Source organism: Anabrus simplex, chromosome 6 (assembly GCF_040414725.1).
Source record: "Anabrus simplex isolate iqAnaSimp1 chromosome 6, ASM4041472v1, whole genome shotgun sequence".
NCBI classification, from domain to species: domain Eukaryota; kingdom Metazoa; phylum Arthropoda; class Insecta; order Orthoptera; family Tettigoniidae; genus Anabrus; species Anabrus simplex.
In genome coordinates, this window is record NC_090270.1 from 106,853,179 (window position 1) to 106,879,304 (window position 26,126).

Consider the following 26,126-nt stretch of genomic DNA (forward strand, 5'->3'; position numbering starts at 1 on the left):
CGAGCTTTATCTCTACTTAATATTTCCAAATCTAAACAATGTTCGTACATACTTTTTGCAATTAGGCCCTAATCTAGTTCCGCTCAAAGCCGCTGGGAAACGTTCCGATTTCTAATGAGCATGTCTGGCTCCAACTTTTAGAATAAGAATATGTGGAGGCAAACTATTCATTCCAAGGAATTCAAGAATTATGGTTAGCGTGCTGGCCTTTGGTCACAGGGGTCCCGGCAGGGTCGGGAATTTTAACCGTAATTGGTTAAGTCCCCTGGTCGTCTTCATCATTTCATCCTCACTGCGATGAGCAGGTCGCTTACGGGCGTCAGGTCAAAAGACCTGCACCAGGCCTCTTCGGAGGCCACACGCCATTATTATTAACTACCGGGTACAAGCCCAATGACTTTAAAATGAATGAATGAATGAATGAATGAATGAATGAATGAATGAATGAATTAAGAATGGCAACTTTCGAGAAAATGATATCTTTCGCAGAAGTGGACATTTGCTATAAATTTCAATTACGATATCATGATGTGCTAAAATTCTAGTTGGTAGTTCAATAACATTTGATCCGTCACCATCTACAAAAGGGTAGTCAGTCACCGTTACAGATTTCTTGCAAAAATTCAGCGAATTCCATTTTTTTGTGTATTTGTCCACATACTTTTATAAAGCGACGTGTTTTGAAAAAGGGTCAAAGAGGAGGGTATTTAATTGCCTGCAATTATAAATAATCATTGTTTGGCGATAAGCATATGGCAAAAGAGCCAAAATCGTTATGACCGAGCTCGATAGCTGTAGTCGCTTAAGTGCGGCTAGTATCCAGTAATCGGGAGATAGTGGGTTCGAGCCCCACTGTCGGCAGCCCTGAAGATGGGTTTCCGTGCTTTCCCATTTTCACACCAGGCAAATGCCGGAGCTGTACCTTAATTAAGCCCACGGCCGCTTCCTTCCACTTCCTAGGCCTTTCCTATCCCATCGTCGCCATAAGACCTATCTGTGTCGGTGCGACGTAAAGCAAATAGCAAAAAAAAAAAAAAAAAAAAAAAAAAAAATAATTATGAAATCCCCGCAAAGAAAAATAATTTTCCCACCAGAAGGAATGGAATTCCGTTACCTGTGATATACTTTAGAATACTATTCGCACGCATTAATGAATGACTTTCCCGCTGGGGCTTTATCTCATGTTGAGCCGTACTAATCGAATGTCATAATTTGCTTTGGAGTTTAATTTGAATCCAGACAACGAACTCTCATTGAAATTTAGTTGAATGTAATGTGCTCTATTCAACCACTGGACAGCAAAACAGCGGCTACTTCTGTCCATGAAGTACAGCTGACCAGGAAGACATGTGATTGCTCATGCGTGCCTATCCCTTTCCACCTCCCTTATCGTGCCACCTGCTCAGCGCTCTCACGATTCAGGTGGCCTTTTTTTTTTTTTTTTTTGCTAGGGGCTTTACGTCGCACCGACACAGATAGGTCTTATGACGACGATGGGATAGGAAAGGCCTAGGAGTTGGAAGGAAGCGGCCGTGGCCTTAATTAAGGTACAGCCCCAGCATTTGCCTGGTGTGAAAATGGGAAACCACGGAAAACCATTTTCAAGGCTGCCGATAGTGGGATTCGAACCTACTATCTCCCGGATGCAAGCTCACAGCCGCGCGCCTCTACGCGCACGGCCAACTCGCCCGGTCAGGTGGCCTTTAAGTGCTGGCGAGCGAATCAGAATGAACCATTTTTCTTTAATAATTTAAAAAATATACGGCAAGAAATATTCGTGCTTTTAAAGACACTCTGCAAATCTACAGATCTACATTCGTCAGAATGTTTTACGATGTAAATCGGTTCAGTCGTTCTCACAAAATCGCGGCCACAAAAATCAGTCTAGTGTTTAAATATATAGATTATTATTATTATTATTATTATTATTAGTAGTAGTAGTAGTAGTAGTAGTAGTAGTAGTAGTAGAGTAATGAGAAGAAGTACTCCCGGTTTTACGTCCGGATGCCCTTCCTGAAGCCATTCCTATGTGGAAGACTGCATACTATTGCCTGTTTCTGGGGTGGTTTGTTGTTCGTAGGCGAAGACAAGTGTATTAAGCGAACAAAAACACCCAGTCCTCGAGCCAGTTAAAATTCTCGGCTCAGACAGGAATCGAACCTATGGCCTTCTGAACCGAAGGCGAGTACGCAACCATTCAGTCAAAAACCGGGAGACTGTTCCCTTTAATATATTTTTTAAAATTTCGTGTGGCTATTTCTAGCCGGGTGCAGCCGTTGTAAAGCAGACCTTCCGATGAGGGTGGGCCTTTTAATAATAATAATAATAATAATAATAATAATAATAATAATAATAATAATAATAATAATAATCTTACGAGAATTATCACTATATCAATAATTACGCAAGATTCGTTTGATCTTAGGGACGCTGGAACGTCGGTATTTTGTACTGAAGAGTGTCCCTTAACGTACTAATAAATCTACTGCGACAATAAATCACAGTTAAAGACCTATAAATGTCAACTGACCGTGCACCATTTGATCCAGCGAATGAGTAATCAACAACGCTGCTGAACCAACCGTGTATCCGTGTATGTAGTACCGTAAATCTGGTTTGACATAAGGGATAATATACCTCTATTTTCCCCGTAGAAATTTATCTGGTTTTGCATTTGTGAATAAAGAAGTTAGCCATTTAGACATTTTTAGTTTTACAAAAATAGTTGTTTTAAATCCTGGAGTCAAATAAACACACCAACAGATTTTGACTGAATGTGCACCCTTCAGAAAATGTTTTATTCTATATGTGTACCTCAACAGTGTCCGACTCCACGGCTAAATGGTTAGCGTGCCGGCCTTTGGTCACAGGGGTCCGGTGTTCGATTCCCGACAGGTTCGGGAATTTTAACCATAATTGGTGCCGTCTTCATCATCATTTCATCCTCATCACGACGCGCAGGTCGCCTACGGGAGTCAAATCAAAAGGCCTGCACCTAGCCTCTCCGGAGGCATTACCTCAGCAGTATTCATAAAATACAGAATCTCTCCTTAAATTCTGAAATTATTGTCTTCGGAATGCTTACTTTTCAAATTAAGAAACAACTAAATAGACCAACGTGTCGTATTTTCACTTTGGTGTATGCTGGGTGAACTTAGGGCCATTTTCATCTTCGGAAGTGGAAATCTCGTTTATAAATATTACAACTTCTTGACGGGGATTCGAATCCATGACCTTCCGAATGAACCGAACCCGCCTAGGCAGCCTCTCTTTACAGCTAGGTTTTTCAGAAAAACAATGTCAGGAAATATGGTCAGTGATTGTGTTTTTCTGCACTATAGCACGTGGCTTTAATGATAACCACACCGTAGGTGAGGTGCAAGGTACTATTTTTTTACTTATATCATGCCTGGTAATTCAGTCACGAGGCTGGTTGGATCCTCGAATAGCACCATCAAAGTTTATGTGGTTATAGGCAAACCGCAGAAACCAATGCCAGTGCTATAATGAGGCGTACTAGGCATGATGAGGAATGAGATAGCTTGTCATTGCTTTCCTCACTGGGCTAGAGGTTGCTATTACAGCACGACTACTCCTGTCAGTGGTACCTCTCATAACATCCAGACGCACTAGTCGTGCTCCGTTGTACGTCCAGCGCAGGTACGGCCCGTTTACTGCCTGCTTTCCTGGACAGAAGAGCAGAGGAGTATGGTTGCCATGGAAACGTAGGCGGACCCACTGCGGTCGCCATGGAGATGTGCCTGCCGCCCGCCTGGAGTTGCCAGACCTTTCATTCTCAGATCATGTCGCACGCAATTACAGAATACAGCGGTCTGAATGACCAAGAGAGCGAGAAGGAGAAAGGAATGTAGGAATATGGCAACACCTCGGAACGGCACTACAGTAGACCCTCCCTCCTGCGCTAGCTGTCAGAACGCTTCTTTTAATATTGGAACTGTAAGCACCAAACACACCCCAGCAGCTTCCATACTGTCACAGTCATAAATGAGACTGAGACTTCAGTAGAAACTACATTTTGCTTTGGCCGGTGTGAAGAGGTAGATGAAAAAATACTGCATCTGTCAAAAATAGCAACAGTTGGACTTGTCTCGTCAATATATTAAAAGAGTTTACGAAAACCAGTTTTGGCAAATCCGTCTGTCCGTTATAATGGATCGATTTCCTTCATTTTTCTTTTATTCTCTCCGAAATTACCTGCCAGTGAATCATGAGACATTGGTAGGTCTCTGAATTCAGCTAACTTTGAATAATCATAAAATAAAGTCATTAACTGATAACTCCAATAATTGCAGGCGAAGGCTTACCCTAAACGGCAATACTTTCTGTACTTAGCAGGTTGGTAAGCGACGAACTTTTTCATTTTCATCCTTAGTATTGTCATTGCATGCAGGCATATTTGATTACTACCTGTCAAGTCAGAGAGTATACACTTCTCTCATCACGGAAGATTAATATTCCCTGCTAGATACTATTTGATCTTTAACCTTTCCCAGCTTCCAAATATATTCAACAGATGGCAGAGCGTTCCTAATAACTTACATAAAATTGCTTACATGCTGCTGAAGAAAAAGTCTACGTACGTACGCCTTACAGCTTAGACATGTCTGAGAACACATATCGAAGTATAGCCTAGCTACAATAGAAAGAGTGAAAGCCATGTATGTTTAAAAAAAAAATTATCTGCTTGGCAAAAACGCTCCTTCGAGACTAACCTATGAGCTCACAAGACGACCGTTCTATATAGAAGAACTGCGATTAAAAATACGATTGCCTTCTACGACACAATACCAAGCTCTACATCAAGAACTGCACGATAAAAAGAAGCGAATATATATTTTACCAAACATGCGGCATGACGTGAGAATGGATGAATTCTCACTTCGAACTGCGGCATACCATAACGCGCTTCTTATTACATGTTCATAAAACCATTGAAAATGGCAGGCAAAACAGTATGACTACAACAGGGATATCAAGACGAGTTATCTGATCTATTGTGGAACAGCACGGGTCCTTTAGTATTACTACATATACTACATATACATATACATATATATTCATAGTTTTTTTATATTCGTCGTTTCATCAACAAAGAGGTTTATCGGTATAATGAACTTATGCAAGGCGCTATTAAGGCAAAGAACAATAACTTCTTCAGCCGGGCTGAGTGGCTCAGACGGTTAAGGCGCTGGCCTTCTGACCCCAACTTGGCAGGTTCGATCCTGGCTCAGTCCGGTGGTATTTGAAGGTGCTCACTCGTGTCGGTAGATTTACTGGCACGTAAAAGAACTCCTGCGGGACTAAATTCCGGCACCTCGGCGTCTCCGAAAACCGTAAAAGAGTAGTTAGTGGGACGTAAAACAAATAACATTATTATTATTAACAATAACTTCACGCTTTAGACCACAGCCACCAGACAGTCTGCCTCTGTGGATCAGTGGTAGAATGTCGACCTCCGGATTCCAAAATAGCGGGCTCAAACCCGGAAGAGGTAGTCGGATTTTTGAAGGGTGGAAAAAAGTCCATTCGACACTCCATGTCGTACGATGTCGGCATGTAAAAGATCTCTGGTGACACATTTGGTGTTTCCCGACAAAAAACCATTAAATCTCAGCCATAGACGCCCAAGAGAGTTTCGGTTTACTCGGTGTGCCATCTAGTGGGCCTAGAGTAAAATAGTACGTCGAAATTGAAGAGCAGACAGCCAGATGGCGTCAAAGTGAAATGTCTGCATCACGGTAGCAAGAGCCATTTAAAGACCATTTGCAACAAGGAATTTCCGCACCCACCAATACTAACAGTGGAACCTTGTGCTTGGACCAGGTCCAGTCATCACTGCTGAAGAAGTTGCCACGGCTATGAATAAAATCAAAAATGGAAAGGCGACCGGACCAGATGGTCTTTCAGCTGAAGTATGGAAGCTGCTTCAGCCGGAAGCAGCTCATTTTTCTGTTCAGTAAAATTACTGATGAATATGAAGCCTCTCCCATCAGGGTTTACCAGCATTATAGTTCCAATATGGAAAGATAAACGTAATGTCAGCGACTGCTCCAGTTTTAGACCAATCCGCCTGTTTTGCCACACTATGAAGATTGTCGAACGTGTACTGGACACGCGTCTTCGCGATATTGTTGATGTCACCCCGAACTATTGTGGTTTTCCAAAAGGTAGAGGAACGCCTCCTAATGGAATGTCACCAGGAGAAACGGAAACCACTCCACACGACATTCCTGGATCTTGAAAAGGCATTTGACAGAGTGCGACAAAATCTTACTGGGCACGCACTTAGATTGCACAATGTGCTAGAAGTTTACGTTCGATGGATCCAGCTCCTGTATCAGAGTGTCTACAGCTATGTCCGATGTGTTGCAGGGATCTCTGCACCATTTAATATCCAAGTTGGTGTGCATCAGGGACCGGCTTTATCTCCCCTTTTGTTCATCTTATGTCTGGACACCATCAATGCAGAGTTGCAGACACCACATCCTTGGACTCTGTTTTCTTAAAAAAAAATCTGAAGATATCATGGTCTGCGAATCTCGGCAAGAACTACAACAGCTAGTCCAACACTGGAAAAGTCACTTGAGTAAATGTGGACTGCTACTTAATGTCAGCAAAAAGGAATACTGGGAGTGTGGAGAGCAAGTAAATGGGTCCATTAACATTAACATCGGCGGCGTTGAGCTCCCTAAAACAAAATTTAATTACCTGGAGTGAATCGTTGTTTTAGATTGTGATGCACTGCCAGATGCAAGGAACAGAGTAAGCACAACTAAGATGAAGTGGCTTCAAGTTACGGGAGTCCTTTTGTACAGGGAAGATTCCTTTGCACTTAAGATTGTCGTCAGCCCAGTAACACTGTAAGGTGCGGAGTGCTGACTAGTCACAAAAACACATGAACATGACCATGAGATGCTTCGATGGCCTCTGAGACTCACTAAATTGGACCAAGTAAGAAATCACGTTGCCACTGCGGCATTTAGAGTAGCTTCACCCCTGTAGGTGGGAGACTCACCCACGGTATCTCCTACCTGTCGTAAGACGTGACTAAAATGGGCGACCGAGGGATTATTGAATTAGAACCATGAGGCTGCTTGTAATTAGTACTATCACGCGAGGAACATCATGGGTCGCCTTTACTTGCAAGCAGTACCACTATGTTAGGTACACAATAAGTTTGTGATTTGTAGCAAAAGAAGGTGAATCAGTATGGGTTTAACAGTACCCGTGATTAGTACCACTATATGCGGAACACCAGGGACTTACGTTGCGTGTGATTAGTTCCGTTGTGAAAAGCACCACGGGTCTGGGTCACACTGTGGGTCTGAGTTGCCTGTGATTAGTACCCACTATGTGAGGAACACCACGGGATAGTACGTGTCCCTGTGATTAGTACATCTATGTGAAGAATAACATGGACTTGCGTTACCTATGAGTGGCGCCGCAATGTGAGAAACACCATAGGTCTGCGTTACCTGTGATACTACATTACCTGTGAGTAGTACCACTCTGTGAGGAACACCGTAAGTCTACGTTACTCATGATTAGTACCGCTACATGAGAAATGCCGTGGTTCTTATTTTCCTAGCGATACCTAAGTACCAATATGAGGGGTCGTTGACCTGGATTTTGGACCCCTTTAGACAACACGCATAATCGATTCAGGATTGTGCTTTGGAAGCAGCCCCTTTGTCAGTATATACTATTGTTTTAAGATAGTTTCTGGGAAGGTGGGGGCATTGCGGGTCGAATCTACCGATTGTTTTAAGTTCTTTTTTTTTTTTTGCTAGTTGCTTTACGTCGCACCGACACAGATAGGTCTTATGGCGACAATGGGACAGGAAAGGCCTAGGAATTGGAAGGAAGCGGCCGTGGCCTTAATTAAAGTACAGCCCCAGCATTTGCCTGGTGTGAAAATGGGGAACCACGGAAAACCATTTTCAGGGCTGCCGACAGTGGGGTTCGAACCTACTATCTCCCGAATACTGGATACTGGCCGCACTTAAGCGACTGCAGCTATCGAGCCCGGTGTGTTTTAAGTTCATAATCATTGGTTCACCGTCTCGTTTTTTTGAATTCTAGTCAGTGGATTCATTTTGGAATTAGTTTTCACTTTCAATATTATGAGTTGGATCCGCTGAGTGTTTTAAATTCATATTCGACCATTCATTCTTCATCATCACGTTTCGAATTCTGGTCAGTGGATGAGTTCTGGACTTTTAAATTGTCATTACATTTCGTTTCATTTCGTACCATTAGGGGCCGATGACCTAGATGTTAAACCCCTTTAAACAACTATCATCATCATCAGAGTAGCTTCAATCACTGATAAAATGCGGGAGACTTGCCTGAGATGGTATGGTCACCTACTACGCAGCAATATTTCCTCAACCGCGAAGATGGCACTTTATTTGAGCCCTGCGGAGCGTCGACCACGGGGACGGCCGAGGAAAAGATGGCGTGACGCACTACGGCAATGCTTGGTAGGTATTATTCCAGTTCATGTCAAAGATCGGACGTGATGCAAAGCGAAATTCAAAAAAGCGGACAAAAGCAGACCCTGCTATTACGCGAGATAAACGGTAGGGAGAAGATGTTTAATGTTTACTGTTATATGTGAACCTATGCGATCAGAAAATATTCAGTTCAATAACATCTTTGTTACCTATTCTATGATATCTCTATAAAAATCATTATGTGGTTCTATGTGCCTTTGGGAGGTTTTTCGCTTAGCACATAATGGACTAAAATATTGAAGCTTTATACTTACATCTTTGAGGTTTGGTGCTTCTGCATATTATATTTAAAATAGTCTATTCGATTGGATTACCAGGTAACATTTTAAGTCAATGATATTCAGGACGATGATATCAACAATAATTAGCTTGAAGAATGCGTTTTATATCCTGCAATTCTTTCAGATTTTTTAACATTGTTACCAACTTATTAAGTCGTCGTACAAAGTCCCTTATTTTAAATTAATTGCATTTACGCCATTAATTGGGACACAGCTTGTTTATAGTATTTAGCGACAGGAGATTTGAGCGACTATTCTATGTATAACACATGGTACGATATCAATTACATTTTATCACAGTGCTACCGAAACAATTCCATCCTTCTAATACGATTTTCGTGTCACTTGAGATGTAAACTTTTTATAAGAGAACTAACTCAAAGTTTATGTGTCTTCTAGTCACAGTAGGAGTTCCTGCTCCTCTGTTGGTTGAATTCTTCTTCATCACAAAAGACCTGTTGAATTTTGTTGCGTACCAGCATCTTCCTCTCAGGGGCCACTTTACCCAGATAGGGCAAGAGACTCATTAGGAAGTGGTGGTCACTGTCTTCCATGCTGTTGGAACACCTCTGGCACGGCGGCTTCACTTTCTTGTCTTCCACTAGTCTGTCATAGGTAGTGTTGTCACCATCCAAAGCACTGTCTATTGCCCCGATCTCTAGTTTACATGGTAAGTGCGGAACTTCCACGGTATGTGAAGTTGGGCTAGATAAGCCTCCCAAACCTTGATCGTCGTCCTGTTCTGCATTCCAACTTGAGGAAGCACTTCCTCTTGGTAAAGAAAGTTTAATTTTACTTCTTTTTGGTTCTTCGTCCAGATTGTCGTCAGATGCGGCGGATTCATCTTCTGCTACGTTGCCAGCATCTTCCATGGCAACAATGTTGCCGATGGGAATTCTGTTGGTCACGTGATCTTTAATGAACATCATCTTCTGGAAGTACGCCCATCTCGACTTCGCTTGCCTTCCTCCCATCAATTCTGAACACCGCTCTTTCTGTAACTCCCGACGAAATATGTCCCTGAGACCTCGCCATTTCACCTTCACCACCTCACCTGAAAAACAGGAAAGAAAAGTAAACTACTAGTTCCTTTAAAATGGAAAGTCTCCATAACATGAAAGAAACCAGTCACATACGTAGTCAAGATTAGATGAAGGAAGTACATTGTTTTAAACGTACCGTATTCCATTTATGTGGAAATGACTTAATGAATCAAGAGACACCTTGAAGAACCATTTCCTTCCTAAGTGGACATCCCTGGACTTATACGCAAAGGAATACCTTGTTTTTAAAGAGTTTTTATTCGAGAGATATTTTTCGGCCCTCTAGGTCTCAAAAAATCGGACAATATTGAACGAAGACGTGAAATTAAGTGAAAGCTATGCAATCATACCGTATTCCAAGTACAAGTCTGATTATCTGGAAAATTATGGGCAAATTTGAGACCTGTATATGTAATGTGCCCTAATCTGCCATACTCCTTGAAAACACAGGAAACGTCGTAACCACACGCAAGAAGGCATTTTACTTCGCGTCTGACAAGGAACCAATCCGACTTCCAGGTTGGAAAAGAGAAATCTTGTTGATATTGTCGAAAGTTTTACACTACGTCTAGTTCGGATATGTAGTATTAAATAATAATATGTTGTTGTTGTTTGAGTCATCAGACCATAGACTGGTTTGATGCAGCCCTGCATGCCACCCTATCCTGTGCTAACCTTTTCATTTCTACGTAACTATTGCATCCTACATCTGCTCTAATCTGCTTGTCATATTCATACCTTGGTCTACCCCTACCGTTCTTACCACCTACACTTCCTTCAAAAACCAACTGAACAAGTCCTGGGTGCCTTAATACATGAGTGACGGGCCCCGAGAAATCTCGTAGTACGCTCACCAGCGGTAGGTGACGGGCCCCGAGAAATCTCGGTTTTATTCACGACATTATTTTCGGTCTTCCTGTGACATCTCTTGACCATATCTTGAACTATTTCGGCCGTCCACATTGAGTAGAATAAATCGTAGATGTATATCTGCCACTTTTCTTTTATTCACGGCCTCTTTTATTCTTTGATTTAGTTTCGAAACGTCGCCTTTCTTTCTGCCGGTTCAGTCAATGACAAGATGGAGCGCCCGCGGAATACGGTGTTAGCTGACGACGATATTTTAGAAGAATTATATGCCGATGATCGTTCAAATGGAAATAGTCTAATGAATTAGTGGAAACTGAATGTGAGAGTGATAGCGGAAGTGATATTCAAGCCTCTACAGGCCGTAATTTACCTAGTGTACTTATTTATTCAAGTGATTCTGACGACGACAACGATGTAAACATTAATGATGTGTTAGGAATTGACGCTGAATATGGTTTTGTAAAGGCAGATCCAGTAGTACTAGGGGAATTGGAGAGTAACCATACCAACTTTAAAGATAAAATATTGACTGGTTTAATATTTATTTACGTTTTTATAATCAAGTGCACCCTAGTATGCTTAGTAGAAAAATGTCCGGTCCACAGGGTATGTGACAAGTTCAAGCATCCGGTCACCAATGTGTTAAGATGTGTCCTACCATTCTATCTCTTCTTCTCGTCAAATTTAGCCAAATTGATCTCCTCTCACCAATTCGACTCAGTATCTCTTCATTCGTGATTCTATCTATCCATCTCACCCTCAGCATTCTTCTGTAACACCACATTTCAAAAGCTTCTATTCTCTTTCTTTCTGAGCTAGTTATCGTCCATGTTTCACTTCCATACAATGCCACGCTCCACACGAAAGTCTTCAAAAACATCTTTCTAATTCCGATATCAATGTTTGAAGTGAGCAAATTTCTTTTCTTAAGAAAGCACTTCCTTGCTTGTGCTAGTCTGCATTTTATGTTCTCCTTACTTCTGCCATAGTTAGTTATTTTACTACCCAAGTAACAATATTCATTTACTTCCTTTAAGACTTCATTTTCTAATAATAATAATAATAATAATAATAATAATAATAATAATAATAATAATCATCATCATCATCATCATCATAAATTTCTACCGTTTTCCCATACCTGTGGGGTTGGGGTGTGTACTGTGTCGTACAGTGGTTATGGGCCTATCTTAAGGCCAAATGCCCTTCCCAAAGCCAACCCTAAAAGGAGGGATGTAATCTATCTAATCACTATTGCGTGTTTCTATGCTGGTAGGTAGTGAGGTGCGTTGTCTGAATATGAAGAAGAGAGTGTTGAGACAAACAGAAACAACAATTCCTCGAACCATAAGAATTAATCAGAGGCGATTAAAATCACCGGCCTGGGCTGGAATCGAACTCGGGACCCTCTGAACTAAAGCCCTCAATGGTGACCATTCACCCATTGAGTCGGACAATAAAAGTATTATTATTATTATTATTATTATTATTATTATTATTATTATTATTATTATTATTATTATTATTATTATTAGACTGTGGCCTCAGTTATCGTGTGCTACTAACGGTAAACCATCTCCGCTGGAGAACTAGCGATCGCGTGGCTATGACTGCGAAGTCAACAGTCATGTAAAACTGCAAAGTTGAATTTTATTAGCACATACAACCTACGAAGGCCCTGTGAACATTTGTCGACAAAACCTGCTCAAATTGATTAAATCATCCTGACATATAAAGGAACCTTAATTTAAAAGACTACCGAGCTCGATAGCTGCAGTCGCTTACGTGCGGCCAGTATCCAGTATTCGGGAGATAGTGGGTTTGAACCCCACAGTCGGCAGCCCTGAAGATGGTTTTCCGTGGTTTCCCATTTTCACACCAGGCAAATGCTGGAGCTGTACCTTAATTAAGGCCACGGCCGCTTCCTTCCCACTCCTAGCCATTTCCCATCCCATCGTCGCCATAAGGCCTACCCGTGTCGGTGCGACGCAATGCAATTTGTAAAAAAAATTAAAAAATTTAAAGACTAAGTTTGATGAAATGTAATGCCGTATACCTAGACGAACGCTATCTTAATGATGCCATTAAAGCTTGGTAATATTTCAGACTGAGAGACCCTAAGGTTATTGTACCGGGCGGTACACCTCCACGCCGCTAGTTCAAATATTGCGCCAATTTAATCTACTCTACAGGAGAAAGCCCGAACTTTGAAAAACTGTATTAATTCTACTGTTTCTCCGTAGATGGCTCTATGTGAGTTTCGAGGTGTTTTTGTTTGCTCTGTAGCAAGAAGTGTGGACATTCTCTTCTAGATGTCACTACATAAAAACTATACCTGTGCACTCTGGTGCTATGGAATGAACCTTCCTGAAGAAATATTGTATTCCTAAGTTTTATTTTTACTAAATTTTGTTCTGTGGTTTGGGGGGTTGGCAATATAAATCAGTTTTTTCCGCCCGTTTTGAATGTAACCAATCATGAATTTTCTAAATTAATTTTCCACCAATCCTAGTTTTCTTCTTCAGTTTTGACATGTAATCTTTGGCTGACCAATAAATGCTTGTGGGCGGGTGTTATTATTCATGAAAGGTCTCGAATGTTCCACGAGGGTATATAAACTGCTAATTTTCTGGGGTCGGGGCCACTTCAGTAACATCTTTCTTTGTGTATGGATATGTAGCAGGGGGCGGTAAGCGCCTCTTCCTTCAGGCAGCAGTTCTTCTACAAGGTAATGGCCTGTTAACATCTTCATTTCTAGCTAGCTCAGCAGTTTAACTCTCGGGGAAGGTTCGAAACCTTTAATATGTAACCGTTCGGGAGATAGTAGGTTCGAACCCCACTGTCGGCAGCCCTGAAAATGGTTTTCCGTGGTTTCCCATTTTCACACCAGGCAAATGCTGGGGCTGTACCTTAATTAAGGCCACGGCAGCTTCCTTCCCACTCCTAGCCCTTTCCTGTCCCTTCGTCGCCATAAGACCTATCTGTGTCGGTGTGACGTAAAGCAACTAGCAAAAAAAAAAAAAAATATATGTAACCGACCTTTTAAAATGTAAATTCTTTTCTGTCTATCTATAAAGTACAAATCTGTAAAGCGGGGATAGAGAGTGCTTCTCCCTCTCGAACTCCCCTTAATTTTTGTAAAAAGGAGGTGACTACGTTTTCATAACCGTTTTTCTCTTCTTTTATGTGGTAAAATTTTCTCATACGTGTCACCTCCCTAGTATGGGATTAGCCCCTGTATAACTGGCCGAGTGCCACCTAGGTTTGGCAATTTCATGTAGGAGTGCAAGCTACGCCTCCAGTCAATTTGGTTTTCTGGGCCATTTAATTAATCCGACATTTTGTTTTCCTCATGTAAAGGCCCTGTAGGTAGGGCATTAAATACCCCTGTTTTTTGGTGTGCCTTGAGGGCCGTCTTAAGTGAAAGTTGTCGTAGCCTTTGATAGGCTTGTAATATTGAGAGCGGTTCTGCTCTTTTCTTTAACATTGTAATTAGGAGCAAGTGCTCCTTCTACTTAGGGGTTTTCTGCCTTGTGGCTCTGTGATTGTGAGCTGAGAGCTCGAGAGTTAATGAATTCGGGCCTTAGCCCAGTAAATTGTGTACCTGATGGAACTTGTTGTTATTTGCTGTCAAAATTCTATACTACCATTGTTAAGTTTTGAAAATATAACCTTGTTAAAATTTTAATTCATCTTTCATGCTTCAGTAGTTGAGACCTATTCCAGCCAGCACCTTCTTTCTCCTCTGCAAATCCAAAAAACTCCGTAACAGTTATAATCAAACTACTATTTCTGATCTCATGAATGATAGTCTTCCTTTAATGACTCTACGCCAGAATGAAGATATTGAACTTCTCAATCTCAAATCTCCAAATTCATTGAACAAGAAATTAAAATTTGAGTAAGACATAACCTTTTCCACTTTGACTGATTTTTGACTCTATTATAGCATATCTGAAAATTCGAATGTTATCGGTTCACTAGTTTGTGACATAAAGATGTAAATGTGAAATGCTATAAACTGCGATTGGAATACATGAATATGAGGACCAAACTTTGAATTACTTATAAAATACAAATTTACCACTTCAAGCAGCCATTTTTGTTATGCCAATGCTACCAACATAAAGAATGAAGTATTGTACAATTATTAGTGGATACCATAGCCGTCTATGAAAGGTGATCGGAAATATAGAGTAATTCATAGCTATATATAACCGCTTTTTGTACTTACCTGAAACATGTTCCTAGAATGACTTTCTTAACAAAAATATTACCTTAATGTAATGATAAATTTTAAATAGTGTTATTATGTGGTGAAATGTAAAAATTGTTACAATGTACGTCTACCTGTTAATCCCGTTTCCTGATACGGCATCAGCGATGAGGTGAAAAGAAACATTTTTGCGGTCGGATGCCCTTCCTGAAGCCAATCTCAGTAGACTTAATAAACATGAAATGAATGATGGCGAACGAAACCGAGTGAAGAGATGGAAGGAATCAGACGTGGCCTATGAATAGAAACCGTCATTTTTCAGGAAGTGAAAATGGAAAACCATAGAAAACCAATCTCAAGACAGCCGACGGTTGGGTTTGAATCCAATCCAATCGGCACGTTACACGCGTGTTCTCTCCGCTCGGTTAAAAAAAAAGAAAAGAGAAATATCACAAGGCATCTCTTCTTCTACCGCTATTCCCACACCTTGTGGGGTTACGGGTGCGAACTGTGCCGCACATGTGAATTTGGCCGTTTTACGGCCGGATGCCCTTCCTGACGCAACTCTATGTGGAGGGATGTATCACTATTGCGTGTTTCTGTGGTGGTTGGTAGTGTAGTGTGTTGTCTGAATATGAAGGGGAGAGTGTTGAGACAAACACAGACAGCCAGTCCCCGAACCACAAGAATTAATCCCGACCCAGCCGGGAATCGAACCCGGCACCATATGAACCGAATGCCTCAACGCTGACCATTCAGCCAAGGAGTCGGACACAAGACATACTCAAGTTTTATAATTTAACTTATCTTAAAATTGCAGTGTGCCATAATTGAAGATTAAGGATTCGCACTACAATGTAAGTGACTGTGAAAATGAGCGGAAGCCTATCTCGTATCCGATTTTTTGTTTTATGCAGTACATTAGACAAACCTAATTCCGCAACAACGGTGTGTGTGTGTGTGTGTGTGTGTGTGTGTGTGTGTGTGTGTGTGTCAGAGGAATATTATTGATTTAAGGCGAAGTACAACCACAACTATCCCCTTTTATTATTTGACTACTAATGGCGTTCGGCCGCGGAGGACCATGCGGCCAGTATTTACACAGCGAGACAGAATACATTTATAGATCTTCGTGGGTGAAAAGGAGTCGTAACTTACAACTTAATACTACAGTCTGATAAATATTGAGAAAATACAGCACATAACTGTGAAGTTAGGTTTGATAAGAGGATGACAATTGAGGTTGGCAGTGGGGTATTTAACTTCAGTAGGGAAGAGTACAGATGGGACGTGGTTCAAATCGGCCATTTATCCAGGGTCTTCTAGGCAATGAGGCGTGGCCAATACCTTGATCGTGTGAAAATGACTCGGATAGCATCCATGACCCAGACGTATTCTTATTAAAGATGAAAGGTGTCTTCGTGTTGATTTCTAATTATTGACCCAGATTTGCGTTAGGATGGTGGACTGAATTCAAGCATTGTGCTTTCTTCTTGCAAGCTGTGACGTTTTCCAGTACTCAGGCCATTCCCTGCAGGCCTGTTGCTTGATTGTGGGTAAACAAAAGGTGAAATTTCTGTGAAAGTTCCACCTTTTCAATACAAAGTGTATGTTGTACAGGATAGTGTTTACAATATGTTTTTATTCAAGGAACCAGTTTCGACGCATTTCTAAAGCGTCAACATCAGCCTGAATTACAAAACTAGCAAAATACATATTAGGTTATGATAACAATGTATAAACATAGTGAAACATAAAATTTTTTGACAACAGTTTACATTTATAAAAACTGAGGGTTTACATTTTTAAAAAAACTGAGGGTAAACTGTCGACGTCGGCGCATGTTTCTATTGTATCAGATGGGACGAAACAGACAGCGGTGCTCGCCGACAGGCGGCAGATTTGCCGACTCGGCCTGTCGTTTAGCTGGCGGTGCAGCGAGCGTTTTGAAGACTTTGTGCGCCCTCTAGCGCCATTGATTTAATACATTCAGCTGAATCACGGCCGACTTGATGCGTCGCTCTAGCGATAGATCCAGTCGGCCGTGGCTGAATTTACGCGGCGATTGCATCATTGGTAGGTATTCCTGTATTAGATATCATGAAGTATCTTTGAAATTCAATAATATACACGTAAAAGGACATATAGGGTAAGTAGACTGTTGGAATAAGAACAATAATTTATTTTTATATAATGTTAGCTAACTTCCTCACCTAATGTCGGGCTCGCTAATGTGTTTTGTCCACTGCCAGCTCGATACGCACCGGATGACAGCTTATAAGCAGTCATTTTAGGTGCAGATCGAGCAGGCAGTGGTTTCGTCACAGTCGGCAAAAACCGCTCTGTGTATCAATCACAGGCTGCCGACTCGGCAAAAACCGCTCCGTGTGTCATCAGCCTAACTGTTTATAGAGGCGGTGTTCACATATTGTGGCTTCTTTCGCTAGCTGATCTACTATATCGTATAATAATGTTATTGTTTTTGACGTCCCACTACCTACTTTCTGACGATTTTCGGAAACGGCGAGGTCCTGGAATTTAGTCCCGCAGGAGTTATTTTACGTGCCAGTAAATCTACCGACACGAGGCTGACATATCTGAGCACCTTCAAATACCACCGGACTGAGCTAGCATCGAACCTGCCAAGTTGGGATCAGAAGGCCAGCGCCTCAACCGTCTGAGCCATTCAGCCGGGCTCTGCTATCTCGTTCATCGTTCTACCAGCGTGGCCTTTAATCCATAGGAGATGTACTTCCTGAGCTGCTTTCTGAGCGGTATAGATTAAGTTCAAAATAATACATACTGATGAGTTGACAGGTCCCAGCGTGAATGTTGTAGCTTTTGAAGGGCACATTGTGAGTCAGAAAGTATTAGGAACTTACGAAAGTGACGAGTTTCAAAGCTAATGGTTGAATGGATACCTAAAATTTCTGCAGTTTATTTATGTATTTATCGTATGGCTTTTAGTGCCGGTAGAGTCCAACGACGACCATCAACTCTTATGCCAGCACTTTGGTTCCAATAGCGGTTACCATTAATACGGATGTCCCTCCCATCAAGGCCTAATTCTCGAAGAATGTTCACGAGTTCATTATGGCGGACTGTATCTATCTATCTATCTATCTATCTATCTATCTATCTATCTATCTATCTATCTATCTATCTATCTATCTATCTATCTATCTATCTATCTATCTATCTATCTATCTATCTATTTATCTATCTATCTATCTATCTATCTATCTATCTATCAAATTACTTAATTCTATTCCTTTCTTTACAGTATTTCTACAGTTCACAGTTACATTTTATGTCATCCCTTCGTGACTTCCAGATGCCTGTACCCTTATCACCGCCCCCTAGTCCACCCCATTCCCCTCAAAGTACCTCCCTATAACTTCTACACAAACCCCCGAACTTATATGTACTATTGCGGTTTAAGTAAAAGTCACCTGAGCGTAGATCCCTTTCTCCTACCCACCCATTAGGATTTACAAATCTCACTCCCATTTCCCATATACCCATTCCATAGTCTCATTTAAATCCCCAATTACCCTTCAGTCAGTGTTCCTCCTACACAGTATCCCACTGATAGAAATCTCTGCCTCCTTAAACTTTTACCGTGTTGCTGTAACCAGATCCCACACCACCACTATGTTATAGTATCTATTCCTGCTTTACTGTGTTAGGCGCTCCTTGTATTTTACAGTCGGACAATGGCAGGGAATTTGTTAATAAAATGATTGACGTCTGGTTAATACATGGCCTAACTTCAAAATGGTGTACGGCAAACCGCGACATAGAGTCAAGGTAGCATCGAAAGAACCAACCAGGACAAAGAGAATATGATAACCACGTAGATGCAAGACCACAAAATATCAAAATGGAGTGAAGGCTTAACGTTTATTCAACTTATGGAAAACAGTGCACCGAGCTCGATAGCTGCAGTCGTTTAAGGGCGGCCAGTATCCGGTATTCGGGAGATAGTAGGTTCGAACCCCACTATCGGCAGCCCTGAAAATGGTTTTCCGTGGTTTTCCATTTTCACACCAGGCAAATGCTGGGGCTGTACCTTAATTAAGGCCACGGCCGCTTCCTTCCCACTCCTAGCCATTTCATGTCCCATCGTCACCATAAGACCTATCTGTGTCGGTGCGACGTAAAGCAAATAGCAAAATAAATAAATAAATAAATAAATAAATAAATAAATAAATAAATAGTGCATTGCATAGTGGGATAAAAAGATCCCCGTATGAGGCAATGTTAGATTGGCCCCCGAGACACGGATTATCTAGTTCAAAACTACCAGCTGAGGTACTTGCAAATTTAGTAATAAAATGCGCAATTGATCAAATTCAGCAACAAGAAAACGAAATTAAATGTAACGAGAATCCTGATGAAAAAAAACAAACCAAAATTTATCAAGTGGTGGAAAGCTCGTAGATGAGAGTGATTAGGGCCTATGTCCTCACTGACCTGGACAAGTCTACTCAGGACATCAAGAAACAGAGAAAAGAAGCTTTCTACTGTCTAGAATAACAAGCTAAACGCATGAAAAAACTTCAGATCACATTCATCCGCCAGTAGAAAAAGGAACATGAGTCGAATTCCTGTCCCCGATGTTTACTGCGGTATGAGGAGATGCTCGATTTATCCTTGGCGTGGTACTGGGGGTTGTCGATGATGGATTTTATCGAACTGGAACGAGAAATGGAATTCTAAAGCAGCTTTTCTCTAGGTAAGTTTTCAAAGCTAAAGTAATATATATATCCTCTCTCTCGCTGCCCGTAGTATGAAATTGTTCAGATTTCAATGATTATATTTTTTGACGTTTCAATTTAGTAAATGTCCTACGGACATAATCCAAGGAAATGAAGTTCCTGTGGATAAAACAATAGCTGTGAGGACTGTTGCAAGTTCACAATCACTTGGAAGTGGACAAGGTTTTTTTAAAATGCTCTTGCAACACTAAATGCGAATCCATAAACTGTACGAGTAAGAAGAAAAGTGTGCTTACCGAGCTCGATAGCTGCAGTCGCTTAAGTGCGGCCAGTATCCAGTATTCGGGAGATTTTATCGAACCCCACTGTCGGCAGCCCTGAAAATGGTTTTCCGTGCTTTCCGATTTTCACACCAGGCAAATGCTGGGGCTGTACCTTAAATAAGGCCACGGCCGCTTCCTTCCCCATCCTAGCCCCTTCCTGCTTCATCGTCGCTATAAGACCTGTCTGTGTCGGTGCGATGTAAAGCAAATAACACACACAAAAAAAAAGTGCTTTGCAACTCAAAGTGTCACAAAACTTTACCTTGCTGGAATAAATGATAAACATTTCTATCTCTTTGTGTATTATAAAGGTTTTGCAGTTTTATTAGTTTTTCTTAAACATTTCTATCTCTTTATGTATTGGTTTTGCCTTTTTACTTGTTTTTTTATTAGCTAGTTCCACTTCCTTGCAAATATTCAACTGTTACTGCCTCAAGTCAGTGAGAATATACTTTCCCTAGATATAGTCAATACTGACTAGTATATGTTGATCGAAATTGAACATAAAAACATTAAAATAAACTTTTACTGAAAAGACCAGTAAGAGTCGACTTTACTTAGGGAGAGTCAACTCTTACTGGACAATCGAGTTTCCCTGTAACATATATAGGCCCACACAGGGTTATTCAGCTAAGTTGCCCACCTCAAATAACTCGTGAATCGTTCAATATATCGACTTTGTTTTCACATTCAGTAATGGTACGCAGGGGCTCATAATTGGACTTATAGTGCTTTTACACGGCAGTCAATATCATCTGAGGTAACGGCACGGGCGCCCATGCCCGGTGGCAAGGGGGGGGGGGGAGTTCTCAGGGAAAGGATAAAATCTGATGTAGTCAGGTGTTTTCCTTTCAAGAAAATGACCTACAAACTGTCGTATGAGCGACCATGGATAATGGTACTAACCTCGTTTTTAAAAATAGAACTACACTGTTTTCTACACATAGCCTTAAACCTACAAACATTACATATTCAGCAACGTGATTATTTTGAATGTTGGTTAGTACTTATCGAGAAAGTGTATTCAAACCTGCTTCATTTGTCAGTTGGAAACTGCTCTGCTCGATTAGTGCTGCGTATGAAATATGAGCTAGCATAGCAGGGTAAAATAGTAATAATAATTATAATAATCCGTCCACGTAATTAGCTTTGTGGTATAATCCTTGCATATACAATGCGTTAACTCATACATTTTATCATAGTGTATTAAATACAGTGTTTTGTCAAAGAAAAATATCCCAACGCAAATTATATTCACTGCTACGCTCATCAAGGCAATCTTGTTTTTCAGAAAGCGACATCTTCATCCTCGCACAGCAGAATATGTTTTCAGGACTTGCAAGGTATATGGACTTTTTTTCAAGATCTCCGAAAAGAATGGATTACCTGATCGAGTCAGTTCATAAGAAGTTAGGCAGTGTTCCACCTACACGATGGTATTTTAAACATCGCTCTGTGAACACTGTTTATAATTTGATAATTTGCTAAAATGTTTTGAAGATATCAGAGGCCACGAAACAAGTGACAGGAAATCTTCCACTGAAGCTACGGGATTTGTTCGAACTCTGAATGATCCTCAATTCACCTACTGGCTTAATTTCTATCACAAGATTATGCCACATGTTGCAATATTCTTTGATTGCATTCAGAAAAGAGACATTGATGCTGTGAAGATGAGAGAGTTTGTCACAAATTTTGTTAATGCGATAGCTAATGTTCGCCAACTCTACGAAACGGAAGAAAGCCTTTCGACAGAGCCACTGAGAAAATGACAATGCGTTGATCATGCAAACAGTTCAACCAATAGGCTGGCAGTTTGTGATGTTATTATAAGTAGCATCAATGATAGATTTCAGTTCACTGATCATCTGTGTGCATCTAAGCTTTTTTTCATAGATAACTTTCCTCAGTACTGCAATTCATTCCCTGAGCATGACTTCCACACGACCCTGAAGCTGTATCCTGCGATAAACGGTCCAAAATTGCTAACCGAATTAGAAGTGTTGTACAGTCGTGAAGATCTTCGCTGTGCATTCGGTGCTTTGCCTCTTTTGCAATTTTTCTATGAAAATAGAATGACACGACCATTTTCCGAGTGTATGATTGTTTTAAAAACAATTGTCACCATACCAATGACCACTGTTGAATCTGAACGGTCATTCTCCACTCTGAAAAGAATAAAGACATTTTTGCGAATATCCATGGGGAATGAGAGGTTGAATGCACTGGCGATGTTATCGACCGAGAAGAAGATGGTACATTCCATACCGGACTTCAATAATCGAGTAAGTGAAGAATTTGCTACTGCCAAAGACCGGAGAATCGAGCTAATATACAAGAAATAAAAAGGTAAGATTAATTTAATTGATTTAATTGATTCCTAGTGTTCCTAATATGTTGAATGTGCCCCACCCATTTTTATCATCACGAGCCGCCACTGGTATATTTGTGAGCACAGTACAGAGAATAATTTATTTCTCCGAAGAAGGTGAAGCAACAAGGGTAACACACGAATATAACAGACAAGATACTATACATATTAAAATAACTACACTACAATTCACAACTCCACTTACGCGTATCCCAAATATAACACGTTTACTGAAACAATAGGACGGGAGTTAAAACTAAATACTGTCAGCGAAACTTTTAGTGATACTTCGGCTCCCTAGTGCTGAATCGGTAGACCTCGGTTATCTTCGAGATTCGTATTGCCAAACTCTGACACAAAAAAATATGAATCGATTATGCATCGCCGTGAGACATCTGGTGGTATAATTGCAACACTTTAAATACTGTTGTTATTTATACAGCAAAGTCAAAATATAGGTTAAGCTTGAACATGAGTGAGGAAAATCGAAGTACATCACAGGAACAACCTAGAACTCCCACGTGGAAACGACGGTTTAGAAAATTCATATCGATCGATCATACTATCGATTCAATTCAGATTTCATTTCCATTCAGTTGGCAGTTTTACCGGAACCCGTAAAACGAAGTGCCACTAAAAGTTTCGCGGATATTACTTGATACTTAGTTGGTTATTATTCTTTTTCTACCTACGCGCTAACAGAAGATTTGTTTTCACCCTAGACAGATATTACGCAATGATACAGTAAAGCACGATAATTTCTAATAACATAACTACACAAAAGTAATTCTAAATTTCGTTTAGACGCATCCTAATTACAAATGGTTAATTGAAACCACAGAATTGTAGTTATATCCTCATTAGAAAGTAAGTATCTTCGTTTTATTCGTATAAGCTAACAGAAATTAAAACTGCTCTTAAATGCTGGAAGATCGAGGCTGCAAGTATAAATTACGCCGGAGTCTTGAACAACATACTCAGTACTACAAACAAGTTAATGGAATGCAGAAATCAGCTTATATTTGTGTTAATCTTGACTACACTATACCCTGGTCAATCCGTGACTAATAATGCAGTAATTTGAATATGAAGAGCTGCAATAATCGAAAACAATATGTTAACTATTTCGCCAGTGAAATACTGTATTTACAGTTGAATTTCTTTCTTTAAAAAAAACGTGGACATCGTGTTATTTAAAGAAATTATTACGTTTGTGATGGGTGCAACCGGCTAATTCCTCTTGGAGATACTGTGTCGTTTGCCTGTACGAATGTAAACGCTGTGGAAGTTACAGCTCCTTATAATATCCTGTCTTTGCAAATATTATATCAACAAACCTGTCGATATTTACACTTAAATTAACTTAATAAATATTATTTCTTCTTTCTCCCAACCCAGAATCGAAACAGAGTACAACACGTAATCTACCGAACGCCTACGGAACTGCTTGTGCTGACGTAGTTATTCTGAACTTTTACCCTCATAAATTTTGCACATCTACAAATTATAATTCATGTGATAAATATAAAGTTTTCTTTAATTTTATAACAAGGAGAAAGCTCGGCCAAGTTAGAGGTAACTAAGGTAACTCTTAAATAAATATATAATTTTTGACCACACAAAGCACTTTAAAACAGGCTGCCTTTATACCTCACATTGTAGGTAAGAGACCCCGAGCCTAGATATAATTCGATCTGAAAGTCCTCAGCCTGTTTCCAGTCATCCAACCAGTCAGGAATGGAATGAATGAAGCCCCCATCTAACGGCGAAAATAGGAATTGCGCCGGCTGCCGAAGCCTGTTGCACTCGTCTGGGGCAAGCAATGATTAATGACTGAAAGATGAAGTGAAATAATATTGGAGAGTGTCGCTGGAATGAAAGATGGGAGGAAAAACCGGAGTAGCCGGAGAAAAACCTGTCCCTCCTCCGCTTTGTCCAGCACAAATCTCACATCGAGTGACCGGGGTTTGAATCATCTTGAACTGTCAAGATGACAGCCGCCCAGCCAGAAAGTCTGCAGATAGTGGAGTTCCTCGAGGTCAGCGTGACGGCATCTTCCGTCATACTGTGTGGCTTTCATGACCAAGTCCGCTGTCTCTCATATCTAACAGTTCCTCAGTTGGTTTCACACGGCCGAGCGAACCTGTTCCCGGCCCTCTGTCCTGAATTAAAATGCCTGGAATGGTCGGGGAACCGAAACCAGGCCCTCCTGATAAGAGGCAAGCACGATACCAGCACACCACGGGGCTGGCAAACGAATAAGTTAAATACAAAACAAGCCTGTGGCACAACAGCTCATTAGGTTCTTGACATGTCAAGACGACTGCTGTAGAGCCAGTTAGCATGCGGGTACTGGACTTGCACGCGGTCAGCGTAACGGTATTCGCAGCCGTATTGCGTGGCCTTCTTGAGCCGACCGAACAAGTTGGCCCTGCGGTTAGGAGTGCGCAGCTGTGAGATTGCATTCGGGAGATAGTGGGTTCGAACCCACTATCGGCAGCCCTGAAGATGGTTTTCCGTGGTTTCCCATTTTCACATCAGACAAATGCTGCGACTGTACCTTAATTAAGGCCACGGCCACTTCCTCCCCACTCGTAGAGCTTTCCCATCCCATCGTCGCCGTAAGAGCTATCTCTGTCGGTGCGACGTAAAGCTTGTAAAAAAAAACAAAAAAAACTTCTTTACCCGTTTCCCTGTTTCTCAGGTGGCGGTGATTATTGTTTTAAGAGGAAGTACAATCAGGCAGCCATCCTGTATTAACACTACTCGAAGAGAAAAACTGGAAGGGATCTGACACTTCGAAAAATGAAGATATCGGCCAAAGGAAGACAAGGGCCACGAAGGGCGTGAAAATGAAAGACTCCCTAGACGTAATACCGTCGGGGTCGGAAAAGGACAAGAGTTGACCAAGGGAGGTCGGATAGGATAGATGAAAGTCAGAGCCTGGCACAAGTAAGTGGAAGCAATACTGGGACTCAGCTAACGGCCTTGTGGTGGCCAACCCACGCTCCCCAGTTCAGAGCCCTTACGCCTTTTACGACAGGCAGGGTTTGCCGTGGGTGTTATTCTACTGGCTGAAATGTCTCGACTAGTCGGGAATCAAACCAGAGCCCTTGGGGGTAAGAGACGCATGCTTCTCCTAGACCACGGGGCTGACAGAACAAATAAAAATTAAAATACAATGAATAAATTATCATGAAATTAAGAACGGCGAGATTTTGTTAAAGAGTGTTTTCACAATATTCATTACACAAGTAAACATTCAAACTCGTCACTTATGAAGAGTACTTACGTGGCAGACCGAGTTCATTCGCTACTTCATTCCACAAAAGCCGAGACATATCACGATTGTGGTACATCTTGTTCTTTTGATCCCACAGAGGAGTCCGCTCAAATACACAATTGATCAGCTTTTCGGTATCCATTTTGCCTAAATGCGGGTGTACTAATCTGGAAGTTTCCACAGGCTGGCCGCTTGCCATTCCATTCTTACAAGCTTGCTCTGCACAACGGAATTGATCGGTTCGTCTGTCGCGTCGGGTATCATCGTGCGAGGTCGGACGATCTCGGTCGTATGGAGAGAAACGAGTTCCCCCCTCGCCCCTCTTGTATGCTTCTTGCGACGACGTGCGACTACTTCAGAGCCGAGTCAATGCTGCCAATAAGAGCTAAACGACTTATTGAAGTCCGGCTGTTTTAAAACTACTGTAGATTCATAGTTCTCTCCACTGGAATTGTAAATCTGTCTAAGCTATTATGAGAAA

At 41.2% G+C, this 26,126-nt stretch overlaps 1 protein-coding gene across 1 annotated transcript; it reads right to left on the bottom strand.

The window, feature by feature from the left end:
- Window positions 1-9,016: 9,016 nt before the first annotated feature.
- LOC136875514 (uncharacterized) lies at window positions 9,017-25,856 on the bottom strand. The gene is made up of 2 exons (XM_067149062.2): window positions 25,655-25,856; window positions 9,017-9,872 (listed from the first exon to the last, which is right to left on the bottom strand). The coding sequence occupies exons 1-2, from the start codon at window positions 25,842-25,844 to the stop codon at window positions 9,214-9,216; spliced, it is 849 nt and encodes a 282-aa protein (XP_067005163.2). The 5' UTR covers window positions 25,845-25,856; the 3' UTR covers window positions 9,017-9,213.
- Between the last annotated feature and the right edge of the window lie 270 nt (window positions 25,857-26,126).